This window comes from Protobothrops mucrosquamatus, unplaced genomic scaffold (genome assembly GCF_001527695.2).
Source record: "Protobothrops mucrosquamatus isolate PMUCROS unplaced genomic scaffold, P.Mucros_1.0 scaffold1458, whole genome shotgun sequence".
NCBI lineage: Eukaryota > Metazoa > Chordata > Lepidosauria > Squamata > Viperidae > Protobothrops > Protobothrops mucrosquamatus.
This window is the reverse complement of record NW_015387636.1, coordinates 169,740-191,947: the sequence shown is the minus strand read 5'-3', so window position 1 is coordinate 191,947 and position 22,208 is coordinate 169,740. Positions and strand designations below refer to the sequence as shown.

General features: G+C 35.2%; 1 protein-coding gene across 1 annotated transcript in view; it reads left to right on the top strand.

Moving 5' to 3' along the window:
• Positions 1-403: 403 nt before the first annotated feature.
• The window catches only part of LOC107292946 (maltase-glucoamylase, intestinal-like), a 77,001-nt gene continuing 55,196 nt past the window's right edge, over positions 404-22,208 (top strand). Inside the window, 13 exon segments of the mRNA XM_015822078.1 lie at positions 404-578; positions 1,744-1,853; positions 3,368-3,522; positions 4,462-4,633; positions 5,756-5,855; positions 7,449-7,561; positions 10,206-10,331; positions 13,520-13,651; positions 14,842-14,961; positions 18,677-18,790; positions 19,992-20,076; positions 20,903-21,012; positions 21,014-21,196. Of these exon segments, the coding sequence (XP_015677564.1) occupies positions 404-578; positions 1,744-1,853; positions 3,368-3,522; positions 4,462-4,633; positions 5,756-5,855; positions 7,449-7,561; positions 10,206-10,331; positions 13,520-13,651; positions 14,842-14,961; positions 18,677-18,790; positions 19,992-20,076; positions 20,903-21,012; positions 21,014-21,196 (1,695 nt within the window).

The following is a 22,208-nucleotide window of genomic DNA, read 5'->3' as shown; positions in this document are numbered from 1 at the left end:
GTCGGTTCGTCTGCTTACAGAAAAAACTCACATTCACTTTAAGTTGCAGCGGTGGCGGCGGCTTCTAGCTTCGCCGAAGCGAAGGCGTCCTGGATCGCGGAGAAACCTCGGGGCTCCGGAGGAGTTCTCACCTACATCGTCCACATGGGACGACTCGGGAACTCAACTCCTACCCCGGGCAGCTCACCTATCCCCTTATTCCCAGTGGAAGGGTATCAAGCCGTTTGACAGCTGATGCTGGCTGTCAAAACGGCTTTTACGCTAAAACAGGCGGGAGGCAGCAAACAGCTGCGTCCGACGAGGTCGCCTGCCACCGGAAGTCCAAGTCAGTGATAGTTGATTTCAAACTGTGCAGCTTGCTTGTCATTAATGATTACACACATGCTATTGTCCAAAAATTAATATGGAGTTTATTTTGATGGTCACTTCTGATTTCCTTTTACTGCTGATGATACAGGATCTGTGTGTACTCCGTGGCTGTTGCTGGGATCCTCAGAATGAAACACATGTACCTTGGTGCTACTTTTCAAAAAACCATGGGTACCAAGTTCAAGGAAGCATATCAGATACAAATTCAGGTAAGCAAAAGAAGCCTAATCTCCAGACTGATTAAATATTTATAGGCATAAAACATGCCCAGATCATGAAAATAAGGCAATGAATATAAAATGTAATATAAAAATATTTTCAGCATATGGGTAAAATTAATGCTTAATCTCTTTCTTACTATTAATCTGAAAATTGGATAGATCAAGTATCTTTTTCATGTCTGCACCAATTAATATGGGAAAGAGAAACAGCCATTCCTAAATTCTTAAACTTTCTGAGTTAGGAGGCTAAGTTAGCATGTTTGTTAAAAACCTTTTGCTAGTTAATAAGAAGTTGGGGTTTGTAGTTATTTTAGCTAGGAGGTAGAGTTAAAATTGAGGATTTGTTTTCTACTATTTTTGTCACTTCTAAATATAAAATGAATAGATATAAAAAATAAATTATTTTCCCAGTATTTTATTATGCATTGTTTGTTTACTATGACTACCATAAAGAAATAAATAAAACTAATTGTTAATTGAGCGCCATAAAAATGGGATATTAATGATTCATATGGCTCTGAGAATCCACAAGTTGTAACAGAACTAGGAAAGTATCTGAGAATGTTTCCAGGACTTAAGAAGATCTTCCTTTTGCTTCATGTACAGATCCAGTGTTTTTTAGAACCCTATAGATTAAGCAAAAATTTTTTTGAAACCTGGTCCATTAGCAAACAGAAGTCAATGCAGTTCATTTAATCCTTGTAAATTTATCAATGACTAAATGCAATGCGGAAAATTCCTATAGCATTTTTCAGGAGCAGCAGCTTCCATGCAATGGAGAAAGGCAGTGTAGAGGCTTCCAAAATGAAACGAATCAACTAAAAGGGCTGCATAATACAGAGACAGGTTCAAAGCCTGTTTTGCTCTATAATTCATTGGCTGATTTTGTCATAGAGGTTCACCCTATTCAACTTCCTTTATTTGATTGTTACATTAAAAAAAAAGAAGAAGCTGGTTTGAAAAATGCTTCAGATATGTTGAATGCAGATTTAATCTATGGGTCAAAGTGGACAGAACGGTTTATCAGTAAACTGCATGCCCTATTCTTTTACTTTCCTTTGTACTGGAAGAGGAGTACTTAGTAGACCACAGATTACTACTGTTATTGTCAATACTGGAAGTAACAGCCTTTCTTCCTTCTGTCCCTTCTTAGGATTTGAAGCTACTCTAGTAAGACTACCTTCTCCGTCCCTGTTTGGAAGTGATATTGAAAAGGTTCGCCTCACCGCGGAATACCAAACAGCAAACCGATTTCATTTTAAGGTTAGGATGTTTTTTTTTAAATGAAATATGTTCAACCAGAAAATCATGGAATGTGAGTGGGTAGCAACTAAACCTATTAGGACTCCCTAATAGGGAATGAAGAGATGAATGAATGACAAGCTGATGCCATAATGTATCATTGGGCTAAATATCACTGTATCAGTCTGTACAATGTCATCATTTTTTTCTAGATATTCTAGATCTGGATTGTAAAACTCCAGCTGTCTATTAGATAACAGCAAAGAGATATAGAAAGCACTAAATCTTTGCTAGCATATGGTAAACATCTGGAATTTTGCAGCTCAGATCTATTCTGTATCTTCAAAGATAAAAATAAAATATTCATTTGAAAGGGTGTGTTGTCCAATTATAGAATATTGTATTTAAAACAAAACCAATCTTAAGATTTATCATCTTAAAGTAAAATGTTCTGCATCTTAAGGCAAATTAGTATAAGCATACAATGTCCTATTTCATATTTATTTAGGAACAAGCTACTTAAAATATATATTGAAAGGTACTTTCTACGAAAATATATTCCAGGAAAAACTGCCTTAAGTTCATCATTCTCATGTTAGTTCATAGCCAGTATGAAATTTTTCAGGACATTTCAGATATTCACTGAGAAACCCATCTGTCTGGTTTGCCAGATTTAATTCTATTAGTAAAAAGCAGGTATGAAGCCTTTATAAACTTTTGAATTGAATGCCTGTGATGATGTAGCAATAGCAATAGCAATAGCACTTAGACTTATATAACGCCCCATAGTGCTTTATAGCATCTCTGGGCGGTTTATAATGTCAACATTTTTCCCTAAACAATCTGGGTCCTCATTTTACCAACCTTGGAAGGATGAAAGGCTGAGTCAACCTTGACCTCTGTCAGGATCGAACTCCTGTCTGTGGGCATAGTTTGCCTGCAATACTGCATTCTAACCCCTGCACCATTGGGGCTCAGTGTAGGATTTGGTACATAGAAAATGAAATATTTCAAACATGGTCCGCAATTCTGAAAACTGTTTTTAACATACTTTAAAGGTTATTGAAAGTCATTGCTTTGAATTTCTGATAACAGGATAATGAAACAACTAAAAAGATGGTTTTGATTTTTTGGAACAGAGAATGCTTAGTCAGTCTAGAAATCTGCAACTGGAAATTTCTCTAACAAATACCATCTTTTACAGTACAAGAGACTGTAGAGATCAGAGCACAAATACATTGAAACACAACTTTTGATATCAGAACCCAAAGCTTAAAGGGGTGGTGTTACAAGTCCTCTTTATGGTGTTACACAAATCATATTTTATTTGATTGGTTACAATAGTGTATTTGGACCAAAAATATAAGTGGGTTGGGGTTTGATGTTGGATCCTTATTTTTTTATTACAAGACTAATATAATTGCATTTATTAAATCTGACCCAGGTTTCACCAGTTAAGAATCTTTAAGATGAGGGAAAGTTGTGCATTCACTATGTCAACATTTATTTTATTTTAAACTTTATGGTTTTAACAGATTACAGATCCTGCCAACAAAGATAGATATGAAGTCCCACATGAAAACATTCAACCTTTTCAGGGATCTAAAGCAACCAATTTAATGTATCGAGTAGAAGTCACAGAAAATCCTTTTGGAATCAGTGTGATCAGGAATAGCAATAATAAAGTCCTGTAAGTTATATTTCTGGGGGTTTTTTTTATAGGAAATCCACAGTTCATAATTGTTCAACCACTTCCCCACCCTAAGATTAATTATATAGCAATTCTCAAATCTCAGGCTCCTTTTACGTTCTTAAAAATGATTGAGAATCTCAAACAGCTTTGGTTTATGTGGGCTACATCTGTCAATATTTACTGTATTATAAATTTATATTGAGGGATTATTTTTATCTTTACAGACTCTCTGAAAGGGTCTCAGGAGCTCTCAGAGGTACCCAGACTACACTTTGAGAACTGTTGCTAATATGTTGACAATTAATTTTCAAACACTTTAAAAAAAAAAACAACGCAGTAAATGCAGTTATTTGAACTGCACACATCTGTAATAGAAAACATCTCATAGACCATAAGATGCCTGCATGTTCAACAGGGTCCTAAGAAAAGACTCTAAATCAGAAAATGTTTTTGCACTTTTTATACCAGATTTTGTTATCTGTAGCTCTGTTGTTCAACATGAAATGTAAGTGCATTCAGTATTCATTGTTGCTACACAACTTAGGCAAGAATCAGAAATAACCATCCTTCTGGGAAGTTTGACTGCCATCATTTATTTATGTAATGTCCTTATCACAATATTGAAATGGGATAATTAAAACAATACATCAGCAGCAGTCAAGAAAGTGAGCAATGCCTGTTAAGGAATAAAGGCCTATTATCTATTCTTCCAAATGTTTCCGGTGTCCTGTAGTGTCCTGTCTTGGTGACTATAGCTCTTTCTGGTGACCCAATTTTGAGCTTATATGTCACTATAGACAAATGCTGGTCTTTTCCTTAGCCTTTTTTTTTCTTCACAAGGAATGCTTAGTATGAATACAGTGTGAATTGAATGCATTTTTTAAATTAAAAAAGTCCAGTTTATGAAAAGCATAATATCTTTGATAATTCAAACAGCTTCAACACCAGTATAGGACCTCTCATATATGCGGACCAGTTCTTGCAGCTTTCCATTAGAGTGCCTAGCTGGAATGTTTATGGCGTAGGAGAACATGTGCATAGACAATATCGGCATGATTTTAACTGGAAAACATGGCCTATCTTTACCCGGGATGCTTTTCCTAATGGGGTAAGTATCTTCTTCTGATTCTGCATCTTTGGTGTTGGACTCTAAAGCATTAAAATAAATGAAAATGCAATAGATTCTGTATCAATGAAATGATAATACATATTTTTGAATTGTAATTCCATTTTTCACAAGAAGTGTGATTCTGACATTGCTATGTATAACATGATAGGACAGCATTACATGATATTTAAAATTCAGGCAAGGCATAAAGGAGAACCACAAAGGAAGAAAGCACAGCTCACTTGCTAGAAATACAGGTGATCCTCAAATTATGACCACAATTGAGCCCAACATTTCTTTTGCTAAGCAAGATAATTGTGAATTTTGCCCCCTTTCATGACTTTTCTTGCCATAGTTGATAAGTGCAGTTGTTATGTTAGTAACATGATTGTTAAGTGAATCTGTCTTTCCCATTGATTTTGCTTGTCAGAAGGTCACAAAAGGTGACCTGGGACACAGCAATTGTTATAAATACACATCAGTTGTCAAATGTCCAATTTTGTTCACATGACTATGGAGATGCTGCAACAGTGTAAAAAAATGGTTGTATTTTTTCAGTGGCATTGTAACTTTCAATGATGGAGGAGAGGGAGGAGGAGGAGGAGGAGGAGGAGGAGGAGGAGGAGGAGGAGGAGGAGGAGGAAGAGGAATTATAAGGATATAGTTCTAGGTTCTGTACAAGATTTTTTCAAATTTGGATAAAGACAAATATTGTGTATTTTAATTGTCTTTTACTTTCTTACTTTGCAATCTGGTCTTCAAAAAGAGTTTTCCCAATAGCGCTTGTAGCACATTAAATCAAATAACACCTCCCCCTCTCCCAGAATAAGTAAAAATAATACAGAAACATACACCCATATATCTATCTATCTATCTATCTATCTTTAGAGACAGTCTTATGTCAAGTGCCTGCATAAATTATATTGTTATAGAACCAGTAGATCCACTGATTTTAGACAGTAGTGCAAGAAGCAGATTAACAATACATACTTGAAAACACTGAATGTCATTATCTGTGGTCTAAATTCAAGGACATATGCTGTGTGGTTCTTCACTCAAATTAAAGGTCATTTCAACACTTAGGACTTCAGTATTCATATATTGTTGTTATTTCCTTCAAAGGATATGAGCAACCTGTATGGTGCTCAGACTTTCTTCTTATGTCTGGAAGATAAGAGTGGACATTCATTTGGAGTATTCCTTATGAACAGTAATGCCATGGGTAAGGAAATGATTTATGATTTTGATAAAAATCATATGGCTTTCTTTAAACAATTTTCTACACATGTATTTATATGATAAATGCACAAGAGGTAATCAGCAGGTATGTCTTATACTATACATTTTTCATCCAATACATTTATTCTGAGAAAGTTGTATTCCAATTACATTGTTCTAACTAACAATAGTGAGAATCTAATTGTGTAACAGTGTGATCCTATCTATTCAAAATTAAATCCTGAATCTTGGTGAGGCAATGTCATGGTAGGTTAGCAAATATAAGATTACTGCTTTTCCTTTATGAGGAATTCCATATGAGGAATTCCTTTATGAGGAATTCCATATTGTTTCTATGTTGTTTTTCTTCCAGATGAGTTTCTATGCAGCTCTACTGAAAAGTGTTTTCAGTGAAGTTTTACAGTTAAATAATGTTCTCTAAAGTAATTTTTATAGACGTTAAAAGTTAATTGACCTATGTCTATATGGTTAAATTGGAATCCTCAACATACAGTAGTTTCCATCTTTAAATCACTCAATCTCCCTAAACATTCAATCTTTATGAGATTCTCAAGGAGCAATTAAGAATAGTTTTGGACTGCTGTTTAATAGGTTTCAGAGATTATAGAACAATGATTATTATAGCCACTCAAAATCAACTGGAATGGTATAATAGATTTAAATAAATAAATATAAATAATAGTTGATTAGCCAAGATCAGTGTGGTTTCATGCTTTGGCCTATTAGGCGAGAAAAAACTTCTTGGAGTGAGAAATGTAAATCCATACTTATTTGTGAAGAAGCTGAACTTTCATATGCTAGGTATAAATTATAAAACTCTATTGAGGATAAATATAGCTATAATGGATAACTGTTCCTAGTAACTCAAATAATTCTTATCAAAATCTCAGCTCATTTATTGCAATGTCATTCTCTATATTAAAACAACTATTATCAGGATCAATATTTCAATTAGCATTATGTTGCATAATGGAAGTGTAATGTATGCAATTATTATATTGAGGATTCAGGCCTGCAGTCAGACTAGAAGTTGCTACAGAAGAAGGGAAAATCCTATCTGATTATTTTAAGACAGTTAAAAATTTAGAGGAAGATAAGAAAAATGTAGTAGGAGGGTTAGCTAACCTGGCAACAGGTTTGACAAGAATCACTATTTTCCAACTAAAAGAAAGCAAGCTAAAGATCTATATGAAAAATTTCAAAATCCACAGGAGAGTAATAACATTTATAAGATGTCATCATCTACATGGACAACTCTAGCAAAACTTTTCAGTTTTTAATATAGTTTTTACAAGCAAGATATTAACATCTGTAGATTTATACTATCTTCAAGAGATCTAGAAATCTTGGCTTAGTGCAAAATTTGTTAGACCATTAGAAGTGTATTGGGATTCTTCTTACAACTGAGAATTCCAATGGAAAACTGAAACATGCAAAAACTTTGAAAGGCACATGCTAATCCTGGGAAGATTCCTATTCATTCATATATTAAATTTCCACAATAATTTAGGAGTAAAAATAAAGACAATATTCTTGTATTTAAGTCTCAGTTAATTTTAAGAATTTCTCCTGACAGATTTTGCTCTTCAACCTGCTCCTGCTGTAACATACAGGACAATTGGTGGACTTTTAGATTTCTACGTCTTCTTAGGAAATACTCCAGAGCAAGTAGTCCAAGAATATCTATTGGTATGTTTTTCTATAATGTTTCTACTTGGTCCTTGATGATCTGTCATCTCATTATTTTAACAGACTTGTATAAGACTATTATTAATGGTAAACTGCTACTACTTTTGCAACTTTCAGTAGCAAAATGTATCATGGATCTTAGAGAATAGGGTAGGACAGGACAGGACAGGACAGGACAGCACAGGACAGCACAGCACAGCACAGCACAAAACAGAACAGAACAGAACAGAACAGAATAGAATAGAATATAATAGAATTCTTTATTGGCCAAATGTGATCAGACACACAAAGAATTTATCCATGGTGCATATCTGGTTCATCTGTACATGTAAACAAGAAGGTCATAGGTCATAAATCACAATTACAGTATTTTATCATAAGTTACAAACAACAATTGATAAATCACAAGAATCAAACAGGAGAAGATAGTAGGAAAGAAGAGAAGTTGAAAAATGAGACAGAGTTGTGGGAATTAAGTGTTCAGCAGAGTGATAGCATGTCTGGTTGTTTTGGTATGCAATGCTCTATAGCAGCGTCCTTAGGGGAGAAGTTGAAATAGATTATGTCCAGGATGTGAGAGGTATGTAGATATTTTCTCATCCCTCTTTCTGGTTCTTGCAAGTACATAGATCCTCAATGGAAGGCAGGCTGATTGTGATTGTTTTTTCTGCAGTCCTAACTTTCTGTTGAAGTCTGTATCTGTCCTGTTTGGTTGCTGTGCCAAACCAGACAGATATTGAGCTACAAATGACAGACTCAATAATTCTTCTGTAAAACTGTATCAGCAGATCCTTGGGCAAGCTAAGGCAATATTATTTATTGCACCTATTATTTCTTGCCAAAATGATTTTGCAAATCATTTTATTCTGTGTATATTAAATATCGTCAGGTCTTCTCTTGAACTTGAAAAGGTGGACAGAAGATACAGTAAATAATATGTTATATAGCACTCTATTAAATTAAGATGATCTATACCTCCCTTTGCTATATAGGCACTCCTTGACTTATGACCACAACTGAGCCCCAAATTTCCATTGCTAAGCAAGATAGTTGTTAATTAAATTTTGTCTCATTTTACAAGCTTTCTTGCAGTGATTAAGTGAATCACTGCAACTGTTACGGTTCTTATGTAAATCTGTTTTTTCCATTGACTTTGCTTGTCAGAAGGTCACAAGGGGTGATCCCATGATCCTGGGTCACTGCAACCATCATAAATAAATGCCAGTTGCCAAACAACTGATCATGTCACCAGGGGTGTTAATGGTGAACAATCATAAATCACTTTTTTCTATGCCACTGTAACTTTGAACATCACTAAATAAATGGTTGTAAGTCAAGGACTACCTGTATAACAATTAATCTATAGCCTACCACTTGTATGGTAAATATTCAAAAGAATTTACATCAAAATAGGTTTTTTTTCTTAAGCACAACCTTTAAACAAGCCAAAGTCCTGCTGAAATAAAATTCTATATGTTGTTCATCATTGTAAGAGTAGATCTGCTTTTCTTGAGAAGCTATTTTAGAAGGGAACGCTGTTAAGTGAAAATACCATCTGTATAGTTCTTTCTGCTCTGTTTCTATCTAGTAGTAAGAGACAAATTCCAGAAGAAGAGTGAAATTGTCAGATCAGTTTATATTAAAGGATTTATAAAATATCCTTGTTTACAGTCATAATGTCCAAATCACTTCAACTAAACCTAGAATCAAAGTTAGTAACAGTACGATAGTTAGCTGTTAGGACTAGTTGTCAATGCTGCTGATATTGAATATTCTTGCTTTGTCAAAATATGCAGAACTGTCTGGTACTTTTAGAGTTAACTCAGATGAGAATGGGAGGGGGGAGAAAGAATGTAGAGAGAGAGCAATTTGTGCAGGCTTCAGAAGGAAGTGAACCTTTGCCCCCCCAGGCTGGTTGAAGAACGTGACTCATGACAGCAAAAGAGGGAGGGAAAATGCTAGCAAAAATAACTGCTCTGGGGTGGAGACTTCAGATCTTGGCATCCATTCAATATGTGCCAACAATGTGTCCATGATTAAAGACTTTTTCAAAATAAATATGCCTGGAATTTCCTTGAAGTGTTTCATTAGTCAGAACCTTGACACTAGTATTGGATGATTTGATGTACTCATTGTAGATATAACCATAACAGCCTGGAATTTAATCATAACAATCCAGTTAAGTTTAAAGGACTTTGCAGAGCATGTAATAGTTATCTTTTATTGAACTAACAACAGAAAATATTCATAGACATTATTTTAGGAAAGATATACCAGATACACAAGCAGAAATGACAAAGCTCCCCCCGCCCCGTTGTCCCTGCCCTATGAATATCTCTCAGGATTAAATAAAACTAATTTTGGCCTTCAAATCCTACATGTCATAAATATGTAACTCTCTTCCAAATATTCCATCCTCTCTTAACAGTTCATCAAAATCCTTAATTAGTAGTTTTGAATTATCTGGAGGAAGATTTCTGTTGCTATTTTTGCTGCTGCTGTTCAATTTCATGCAACTCCAAAGTACTACCAAGCATTGATACTGATTCATGTATTTCTAGGTTCAGGCAATGGAAATACAGTAAAACCAGAATCTAAATTTCTTCTGCATTCTCATGGCATCTTTTGTATTTTAATTCTAAAGTTAATAGGGCTTCCATGGATGCCTTCCTATTGGAATCTCGGTTTCCATATCTGTCGATGGAATTACACTGATCTAAATGATGTGAAAGTTGTAGTGGAAAGAAATCGTGCAGCTGGAATACCTTATGTAAGTAAAAATGTATGCGTGGAGAAGGAATACAGTCACTGTGTGAGAATTGGGTGGCTTTATACATATGTTTAATTAATAAATCAGTACATTATTGAGTAGAAAGGAAAATCAGTTATTTTGAAGACTCAAATACCATTTCACTGTGCTACTGTGTTTAGTAGAAAGATACAATTCTTGAAGGATTCATAATGTTGAAGGTAGAATTTGATGGCTAGTTTCCCTTGAAGCATGAGCACAGTAAGCAAATCCATGCTCATTTAATAAATTCAGTTTTAACCAAATTAAGGTCTCATTCTTACATATGTCTAGGACTTTTGCTATTTTTATTATGAGATCTCAATTTGTTACAATACGCATAATCCACTGATAGTCTTTTATTTGTTACTCTGATAGAAAAAGAAACCATGAATTATGTGGGAAGTTTTAATGTCATTGTTTTAATTTTGTCATTATTCAATGACAACATCATGCTTTGGGAAGACGAGCCAGTACAAAGACCAAGTAAGGAAGGGAGGTTGCAATCCAGGAATGAATAGGATACACTTCACTTTGTTTTGTTTTTTTTGGTAGAAAATAGGAGGTCACAATGAATGGGTTGATTTACAAAGTGGACGGGGTTAGGATTTAATACTCTTTATTTCCTGGTTTGGGCTAGCTGGATTTTTTTTAAAAAAATAACTAAAATGCAAATCTATTTTAGGACTTTTAAAAGATATTTTGTATTTGATTTTAATATTTTTTAGTGTCAAGTGCAGGAAATCAGGATTTCAGGCAGTTGATATACCGTAGGTATATTGCATGCTAAAGCACTCTACAAGAATCTGAAATACTAATATTCAAAGCAAATTAGTGGTAGATAAGAGTCAATGGAATTCAAGATGAATTGCACAAAGATCTCTTCTGGGCATGAATGGACTCAAGACTGATAAGCTTTTGATCCCTTAGCCTGGTTATCTCCTACATTTAGGATATTTTAGGATAGTACAATCTTTATGTACTTCCTATTTTAACACAGTGGGAAATGTTTTCTTTGTCCTTTAAAATGGGTTATGTTGTTTACTAGAAAAGACATTGGGACCACATATAATTTTGGTAGTAGATTGCCTACTCTTTATATAACTGGGGAATTCACACTGGCTAAGTGTCTATGTAGATTCTTAGTCATCCAGGTCATAGTTATACCAAAGATGTTTTTTCATGAGGCAACTAGACTTTCTTGTTTTTTCTTTGAAGACATTTTGCTTCTCATACAAGAAGCTTCTTCAGCTCTGACTGGATGGTGGAGAATAAAAGTATTTATACTCCTTGCAGACAGCTGGTCATTTACATTCTTTTAGAGAGTTGTTGATACCATCTGGAGATTTATCTGTGTCCTCAATGATAGGTGGCCTCAATGACTCTCTAAAAGAATGCAAATGACGAAAAAAGACCAAGAAGGAGATCCTTCATCACAGACAAAGAAGAAAACAATAAATGAAGCAACATTGTCATTCCATATTTGCAGAATATCAGAAAAGCTCAGGAGGATCTTCAGCCAACACAACATACGTGCACACTTCAAACACACAAATACACTAAGTGGAAGGATAAAACACCCAGACACAAACTGAGCATGGTGGTATATGCAGTACAATGCAGTGAGGCATATGCAGATCTGTACATTGGGGAAACAAGGCAATCATTTCATAAATGCATGCACAACATAGGAGAACAAACCCATCAGGACAAGATTCAGCAGTCCATCTGCATTTAAAAGACCAAGGTCACTCTTTTAAAGACAGCAAAGTCCACATTTTGGACAGAGAGGACCGTTGGTTTGAAAGAGGGGTCAGAGGCCATCTATGTCAAAATTGAACAGCTTCTCTCAACAGGGAGGGAGGGATATGGCATCATCTATCTCCATTCTACAAGACAATCCTTTCAGCAGTTCCAAGAAGGCTCCACACCCATTTGCACTACTCAGGTGACCCTGATGACACAGATAAGCCTCCAGGTTGCCTCAATGAGTTTCTAAAACACGGGTCTTCAAACTTGGCCCTTTTATGACTTGTGGACTTCAACTCCCAGAATTCCTCAGCCAGCGTGCCTGGCTGAAGAATTCTGGGAGTTGAAGTCCACAAATCATAAAAGGGCCAGGTTTGAAGACCCCTGCTCTAAAAGAATGCAAATAACCAGCTGTCTGCAAGGAGTATAAATCCTTCCATTCTCCACCATCCAGTCAGAGTTGAAGAAGCTTCTTGGATGAGAAGTGAGATGTCTTTAAAAAAAAGCAAGAAAGTCCAGTTGCTTCATGAAAAAGCACCTTTGGGCACACTGGCTAAAGAAATTACAGTGTTTTTCCCCCACATCAGTCATTCTGAATCTAGATTCAATCAAAATAAATGAAATATGTCTTTGAATATCTTCTAGAAGCCTGGTGGTTTAGTAAAGGATCAAAGTTAGATAGGGTTTCAATGAAATTGTTAATGTTTAGGCAATATAGAGAGAATAAAATCAGGAATGTCATTTTACAAGAATTTATACTTGCTGGAAATCTAGTTAAGTCTCCCTGGAGGCTGAAGAATTAAAATGAGAACAGATGCTGAATTTTGTCACACCTGTGAATATTTAACTTAGCTAATGCAAGGAACAGTTCCTTTAGCCAAAACATCAGCTTCATCAGATAACAACATATGCATTTTCTTTCTACCATTAAAAGGATATGTTGAGAGAAACCAATTTCTTTTGCAATATTAAAGGATAAATCAATCTATTTTACTTTTTATATACATTAAAGAAAAAAATAGGGTGGCTATATAGCAAGTTATTATGGTAATGAAAATTTGGTATGGGGGGTATATTGCCTTTTATAATGAGCCAGAGTTGCAGATTCAAAGAAAATATAGTTTTCTGAATATAACATTGTTAACAGAATGCAAGAAACCAAATGAACCTTTTATGCTCCGTCAGAGTAGGATTGTCCAATGGAGACTTAGATATGATATAGAATTAATGTTTCCAATTATTTCATCTTGATTTAAAAAACTCATCAGCACCAATTCTCTTTCCTTTAAGCTTTTCTTAGTATTCTTCATATAGACTATGATGATCTTGGTGTTGGTGATAATGATGATTCCTCACAATTCTGCCTGGGTTGAAATAGTATAAAAATTCAACATTTCCAATGGCTGCATTTTTCTTTCCAGGATGTTCAATATACTGATATTGACTACATGGAAGATAAGAAAGATTTCACTTATGATAAGATAAACTTTGCAGGCCTCCCTGAATTTGTCCAAGACCTTCATGACCATGGACAGAAATATGTCCTCATACTGGTAATTCTGATTAATTTAAACAGTGAAGCAATTATTGAAACAGTTTATCAGCAATTGTTTGCATATAGCAATAGCAGTTAGAGTTATATACCACTTCACAGTGCTTTACAGTCCTCTCTAAGTGGTTTACAGAGTCAGCATACTGTCCCCAACAATCTGGGCCTTCATTTTACTGACCTCAGAAGGATGGAAGGCTGGGTCAACCTTAAGCCAGTCAGGGATCGAACTCCTGACAGTGAGCTGAATTATGACATTCTAATCACTGCGTCACCATGTCTCATATATATTATGTTACGGCTCATATATATATATTATGTTATAATGCCAAATGTCTTGTCTATCCACATCATTACAATTTCCTCTCTTTCCTGAAACTTTAAGTTTTTGCTAGTATTACTTCTAAACTTCCCGATTTTTCTTCTTTATTTGTACTAAGATTTCTCTTCATCTCAACTGTTTCACTAAAAGTAATGAAAATCTGATGAAACAGTATTATTTTATTCAGGAACAGAAGAGTCTACTAATTATTTATCTAGTCCCTGCAACTTCCTATAAACCTTCCTTGACTTGTATGTTTTTGTTGATCAATGGATCATAGATGAATTTTAAAACAAAGAGCACAAGAAATGTGTGATGGAAGTATTACAATAATTTTAAAAAGTTAAAAATGAACAATTCTTTGCCAACATGGCCTCAACTGTTTTACATCTTCATCCTTAATGATGGTCCTTGACTTTCCCATACTATTAAATATACTGAAAGGTTGCCCACTCTTTCTGTACTGTACTGTAACCAATAGTCAATGGTATCGTAATTCCATTTCCAGATTTTTTTTAAAAAAAAAACATCCAACAGATAGCAAAAATAAACAGAATATTAATTGTGCCTTAGCAGCTGCTCTCCAATGGTACCTGGCAATTTAGTGGCAGAAAGCAAGGCCGCAAGCAAGATACAAGATGTCTTTTACAGGATCAGAGCATGTTCAATGATGTCAGTTTACAAGTCCTGTCCTACAGTGATGAGGACATGTAAAGGAGGTGGGGTGACATCACTGAGGAGTAGAGTTTGTCAACTTTGTTCTGCTTTGTTGCATAGCAAAGCACCCCTGCTATCCTCTGCAGGAGTACAAGCAATTACATAATTGTGCAAAGGTTTAGAAAGTTTAACATTTTTAATTTCTTTTCTTAAAGGATCCTGCCATCTCTGTCAATAATCTCATGAACAATACCCCTTACGAAGCCTATGTAAGGGGAGAACGGATGAAAGTGTGGATAAATGAATCAGATGGAATAAGCCCTCTTATTGGGGAAGTAAGTTGCTGGTTTTAGAAATAAGTTGTGGACCACCGGAGCATTAGATAGAGAGAGAGACAGACAGACAGATAGACAGATAACTTTTATTGTCATTTTTTACTGTGAGCACAATGACACACATTAAAAATGAAATTTAGTTGTTTGCCCTCAAAATGTACACATACACAACACACATTTAAACATACTATATACAACATATGTATATACCCTTACACAGGGCTTTTTTTCTCATAGAACGCCCAGAGCAGAGTTCCGGCACCTTTTTTGGATGGAACCTTGTAGGGTAGGCAAGGCGGGTTGTATGACGTGTGTGAGTTCCGGCACTGCCCTTACATATAAGTAACATATAAATATTAATCACTGTCCATCTTGAATACATAATGGAAGGAGAAAGCTTTAGAGTTCACAAGGTCAATACTGTATGGAACATAACTCTGACTGAATCTGTATGTTCTGCTTCCAATACCATGAAGTGTCCTCCCAGAAGGTAAGAAAGAAAACATAAATGTACAGTATAGCAAATAAGTGTCTAAACTGAGGAAAGAGAAAGGAGGAGAATATTGTACTAATAGTTTCTGGAATCATCTGCAAAACTGGGATCTTTTCTGTACTCCATATATATTATTTATTCAGTACTCTGAAGAAACCCACTGTATTTTTTCTCTTTGGCATGAGGACCTTCAAAGACAAAGACGTAACTCTTTGATAAATGTCATCCATGTTGATTGTTGTGATCCTATAGTGAACTTATAATTTCTGTCAAAGCAATTTACATTTCTTTATCTAATTCTGGAAAGTAAATATTGGCACAATCATCAAACTAAAAATAAATCACACTGTTGCCAATACTTATTTTCTCAGATATATTCCCAAAAATAAAATATTTTTAAAGCTAAGAAAATGGTAAGAGAGCACCTATCTGATTTTGATGAATATAAATCACCGGGACCTGATGGATTATATCCCAGAGTTTTGAAAGAGCTGGCAGATGTTATCTCAGAACCATTGTACCATATCTTTCAAAAATCATGGAGCACCAGGAACTACCAGAATATTGGAAAAGAGCTGATGTGATTCCTATCTTCCCAAAAACAAACAAACAAACAAAAACCACAGACCCAGGAAACTACAGGCCTATCAGGCTAACATCAATACCTGGGAAGATACTGAAAAAAATAATAAAAAACATATCTGTAAAAATCTAGAAACAAATAAAGTTATAACTAATAGCCAACACGAGTTTGTTAAAAACAATCATGGCAAACCAATCTTATTTCATTCTTTGACAAAGTGACTAAATTAGTAGACCAACAAAATGTTTTGGACATAGTATACCTATACTGCAGCAAGGTGTTTCACAAAGTAAACCACAACCTACTTCTTGGTAAACTAGAAAAATGTGGGATAGACAGCATCACCATCAGATGGTTTTATAACTGACTGACAAACCATACTCAACTAGTTGTCCTTAATGGTTCTGCATCTACATAGAGAGAAGTAAGCAGTGGGGTACTACAAGCTTCCATCTTAAACCCAGTACTCTTCAATATCTTCATAAATGACTTAGATGAGGGAATTGAAGGGTAACTTCAAGGTGAGGGAATTGAAGGGTAATTTGCAGATGACACTAAGCTGGCAGGAATAGCTAGCATCCCAGAATCCCCAAAAATATTGACAGACTTGAACAATGGGCCCTACCCATTGTTCAACCCATTGTTGAACAATGGGCCCTACCCATTGTTGAACAATGGGCCCTACCCATTGTTGAACAATGGGCCCTACCCATGAAATTTAATGTGGAGAAAAGAAAGGTTTTACACCTAAGCAGGAAAAATCAAAGGTACAACTATAAATTAAGTGAAACCTGCTAAAAGCAATAACTGTGAGAGGCACCTTGGAGTCCTAGTGGACTCCAGATCACTTAAATATGAGTCAACAGTGTGCGGCAGCATCTAAAAAAGATAATACACTCCTTGGTTGTATAAACAGAGGTATAGAATCAAAATCATGTGGAGTATTAGTACTGCTTTATAAATCCTAAGTAGGACCACACCAATTTTGGTCATCACATTACAAAAAAGATGTTGAGACTTTGGAAAAAGTGCAAAGAAGAGCAACTAAGATGACTAAGGGCCTGGACACAAAAACATATGAAGAACGGTTGCAGGAATTGGGTATGGCCACTCTAGAGAAAAGAAGGATTAGGGATTACATGATAGCAGTATTCCAGTATTTGAGAAGCTGCCACAAAGAAGAGGGGGTCAATTTATTTTCCAAGCACCAGACAAGAAACAATGGATGGAAACTAATCAAAGAGAGAAGCAACCTGGAATTAAGATGAAACTTCTTAACAGTGAGAACAATTAACCAGTGGAACAGCTTGCCTTCAGAAGTTGTAGGTGCTTCATCACTGGAGATTTTTAAGAAAAGACAGGACAGCCATTTGTTTGAAATGGTATAGGGTCTCCTGCTTGAACAGGAGGTTGGACTAGAAGACCACCAAGGTCCCTTCCAACTCTATTTTGATTGAATAGAGCTTATTATGAATCTTACTGCTCTGTTTAGTAACCTGCAAGTTATGTTATTACATTATTAGTAACTTCTTATGTAATATTCATATCTATTATTATGAAGGTATAAACATTCTATTCATTCTATTCATGCTCAATAAGTTATGAGGAATGGCTGCAGGCCATATTAAATTAGTATATCAATGTTATATTGCATTTGATGGTAACAGATTCAAATTTCTTCTCTCCCTCAGTGCATTTCTTTCTTTAAATTATACTGAAAATATTAACTAGATTATAACTTTGATATTTTGAACATTGTCTTCAGAAAAGGATGAAAAATACAAATTAATGCAAGCAGAATTTGCTACCTACCTACCTATTTACCTACACATCCTGGAGGATGAGATTTAAAAAAGTTGATTTCTTTGATGATAGCCATTTGCTAAGAACTAAAACTGATTTACATTTCCTTATAGCCCATGACTTCTAGGTCTCTCTCACTTCCCCCTGCCCGTCTCTACATACATACAAATGTATATATGTACACATACACAAATGTGTGCATATGCATATGTGTATGTATATCTATACATATATGTAGTGGTGGGATTCAAATATGTGAACAACTGGTTCTCTGTGTGGATGCCGCTTCTGGAAGTCCATTCTGGGCCTGGGCAACAAAAAATTAGCTGCCGGTTCTGCCAAAGGCAGAATATATATGCATATATATATCTATGCATGCACAAGATATATCCTATTTTGGAGACATATCTGGGTGTCAGTGTTTTGTGGGTGTTCCTAACAGAAAATAACTGGGTCAGAATTTTGCAGTATGTTATATATACTGTATATAAAAAACATAGCAAAACATTATGACATTTATGATATCCACTAAGTTGTCTAGGCGACAACTTCTTGAAGTAGTACTGTTACGTGAAAAGAAGCAATTTAATAAAAACCGAATTTCAGTATCTAACATATAATTGCCTTTTTCTGTTTTATTGTCTTCCCATACACATAAATAACAAATTTAGTACAAGTGGAAATATCACTCAGATATTCCACTTGTTTCATTTTGAAATATCACTCAGATATTTCACTTGTTTCATTTTGCTTAGTATCTTGCAAAACTATTTTTAAAGAAATTTTTATATCCTTTTGTAGACCAATTATATATATATATATATATTTACCTGCAGGTGTGGCCAGGAACAACAGTCTTCCCTGATTTTTCCAGTCCTGAAGCTGTTCAGTGGTGGGTGTATGAGTGCAACAATTTTCACAAAACAATTCATTTCGATGGATTGTGGATTGTAAGTACTATTTAGCACAGTGAAGAAACAAATAGTTGATAGCAAAAAATACTTAGCAATAAGCAAAAAATATGCATCTCCAAATTTTTATTCTTTTCATAGGCAACAATACATTTTCCCCCTAGGAATACAAACATTGGAATAAAATATTTTGATTTTTAAATGCATGTTATCCATGCCTAGCACATTCAGACATGTTCAATTGTTGATGAAATTCAAACAGATTGGAACCCCTGGGATATTATAATATCTGAGCAAAGAATAGAAGTGGAGGAAAGTATGTCATTCATGAGCCTGAACAACAGTAAAATATTGCTGTTAAAGTCTAGTTGCTAAGTCTAACTCAGCTCCAAGGGATTACATGAAAACATCCATTTTGTTTTCCTAGTAGCAATATAGCAGTATAGCCTTGTTCCAGAATGCTATCTCAGCTTCCCAGTCTAGCCTGAAGGTTTAGAATTTTCTTGTGGTTTTCCAACCCAAACACTAATACAATTTGATTTTTGGTTCCATATAAAATCAGACAAGGTCTGCTGTTGTGGCGTATTGTTCATAGCAATAGAAGTCTCCTCTTGACGGAAGAAGGCTGTGTCTCTTGTTAAAGAGCTGAGACGGACAACAACAATTGAAAAACTAGATGCATAACACCATTCAGTTCTGCTACACACTACAGAATTTGGTAAACAGGCACTGAGAATTCTCAGTAACTGGCTTACAGATTCAAACGTAGACTTGCCTATTCATGAAAATTGTTGCCACCGTGGGCTTTGTTAGTCACAAAATATTTATTTACTAGAAAGTGGGTTATATTTTTGGAGGAAAATATTTATAGTTCAGGGTTGAAATGAGAGGTCCTTGGTGTTCTCTGAGTTGGTTGTTATTTTGCAGACATTCATTGCCCAAACTAGGTAACCTCAGTGCACTGATGATGATTACCTAGTGTGGATAATAAAAAGTCTGCAAAAAAACCAACCAGGCTCAGATAGCATTAAGAACCCCTCAGTTATATATCTTCCCTATTAACCCATGGGTACCTCCGTAGGGCCCAAAATTATTATGGCAGTTAAATATGTTGCTAGGAGTTAAATATGTTGCTATTATTTTAAAAAAGTTGAATGGAACATGGATCCTGATGGGTATTAAGATGTGCTTGAAGATTACAACTACATATTTATGAATTTCTATGTATGTTTTCTCATAGGACATGAATGAAGTATCCAATTTTGTCAAAGGATCAAAAACTGGTTGTGCAGCAAACAATTTAAACTACCCACCTTTTACTCCCAGTAAGTTCTCAACTGAAATCAAAATTATTTAATTTCCATGCTACATTTTTCATATATCTGTATAATCAATAACCCACAGTAGTTAAATAAATATGTAAGGTCCTTAGATAGAATCTTAGATATTTTGAGAAACAATTCCTTTACCAATTGTTGTTAAAGAAATACTGTCTGCTACAACATAGTGATTCTTCTAAAGGAACAGAATGAACTAATTGCTAAATTGTCAGATGACTTACAAGTTATCACCCTAACTCTAATTAAAAATAATTTTATTTGGGGATTTTAAAATCTAAACAAATAACTTCAGTACAGCAAGGTAAAAAGTGCTGACCTAATTTATAACTATATTAATTAAATCAAATCTAATTTGATATAGAATACATAATAAAGGGGGTAAAAGCAACCTTGGAGGCCTTCTAGTCTAACCGTCTTCCCACACAGGAGACTCTATACCAGGCATGTCAAACACGTGGGCCACAGGCTGGATGTGGCCCAAGCAGGCCATGCCCACTCCAGCCCCACAAAGGCAAAAAATATCCCGATATGTCACGATACGGCCCATAATGCGATCGGGCTTGACACCCCTGCTCTTTATCATTGATTCAATCTAACTAGGATTTTTTTCCTTTTAATTCAGATATAATTGTGTTGCGATTATTTGTAAATAGCATTTANTTTGTGATTTGGCCAAAACACGCTTATTGACATAATCCTTCTCATGAATTGAAAAGCCATCTATTTAGTACACACAAATTATAAGATGTAATCTGAAGGGCTGGCTCATATTTTAGACTTTAATAGTCTATTCATAAGTTAATTTTGCAAGGATTTATTGGATATGTTGTAGGTACAAGTGCTATGTTGAAACCTACCTTTCATTTCCTCCAAATTTTTCATCCCAGTAAAATATACCGATTTCTTAATGCCATAAATTTATGTTGTTTTCAGAGCACTCAAGACTACTTTCCGTGAAAGTAGAAGCTTCCTCCTTTCCCGATCAACATTTTCTGGTTCTGGAAAATTCACAGGACATTGGCTGGGAGATAATTTTGCAACTTGGAATGATATTAAGTGGTCTATACCAGGAATATTAGAATTTGGTCTATTTGGATATCCTTTTGTAAGCTATTGTAACCGTAATAGTAGGTTTGGTCCAACTGTTAAATTGCATAATAAAATACGAGGGCAATTCAGAAATAAACCTCCATTTGGTTACCAATGACAGACACTTGCAGATACAGAAATTTTATTATACACATTAAAAAACTACAACATTACATTACTTTTCATCGTAATTGCCATTCAAATTGAGGCACTTGTCATAACATCTTACAAGGTTTGAAATTCCTTATTAGTAGTTGTTTGGTGCCAAATCAGGGCTATTGGGGGGTGTGTGATCAAAACATCCTAATGAAACTGCTTCAAAACTTCTTGGGTGCATCTAGTGGTGTGTGGGTGAGCATTATTGTGAACCAACACCACACTGTAAGTTATCATGCCCCGACGCTTGTTATGGATGGCTCACCTGAGTTTTTGTAATGTTTCACAGTAGATTCTGAATTGATGGACAAACCACACTCCATGAACTTCACTAGCAGTACTCCTTTGGCATCTTCACATTTGGCAAGATTTTCTAAGGCACCACTTCCAGTGTGGTGTTAGTTCATGATAATGCTTGCTGGCACAGCGCTAGATACACCCAAGAACTTTTGAAGCAGTTCTGTTGGGATATTTTGATCACCACCCCTATAGCCCCAGATTTGGCATCGAACAACTACTAAGGAATTTCAAACCTTGTAAGACGTTATGACAAGTGCATCAGTTTGAATGGCGATTATGTTGAAAAGTAATGTAATGCTGTAGTTTTCTAATGTGTATAATAAAAGTTTTGTATCTGTGTCTGTCATTGATAACCAAATGGAGGTTTATTTCCAAATTACCCTCGTAAGATAAAATGTTGGATTAATGTATCTCTCTAGGTGAGATATATGAATACCACATTCTTTAGACTTAGTTTGCATAATGTATGATTTAGTAAACTTCAGCTATATATTTTGGAAGGTCTGACTATCTCTTTCCTATTGGAATAATCCTTTGGTAGGCTGTATGATTTCAAGACTTCTGGGACCTCT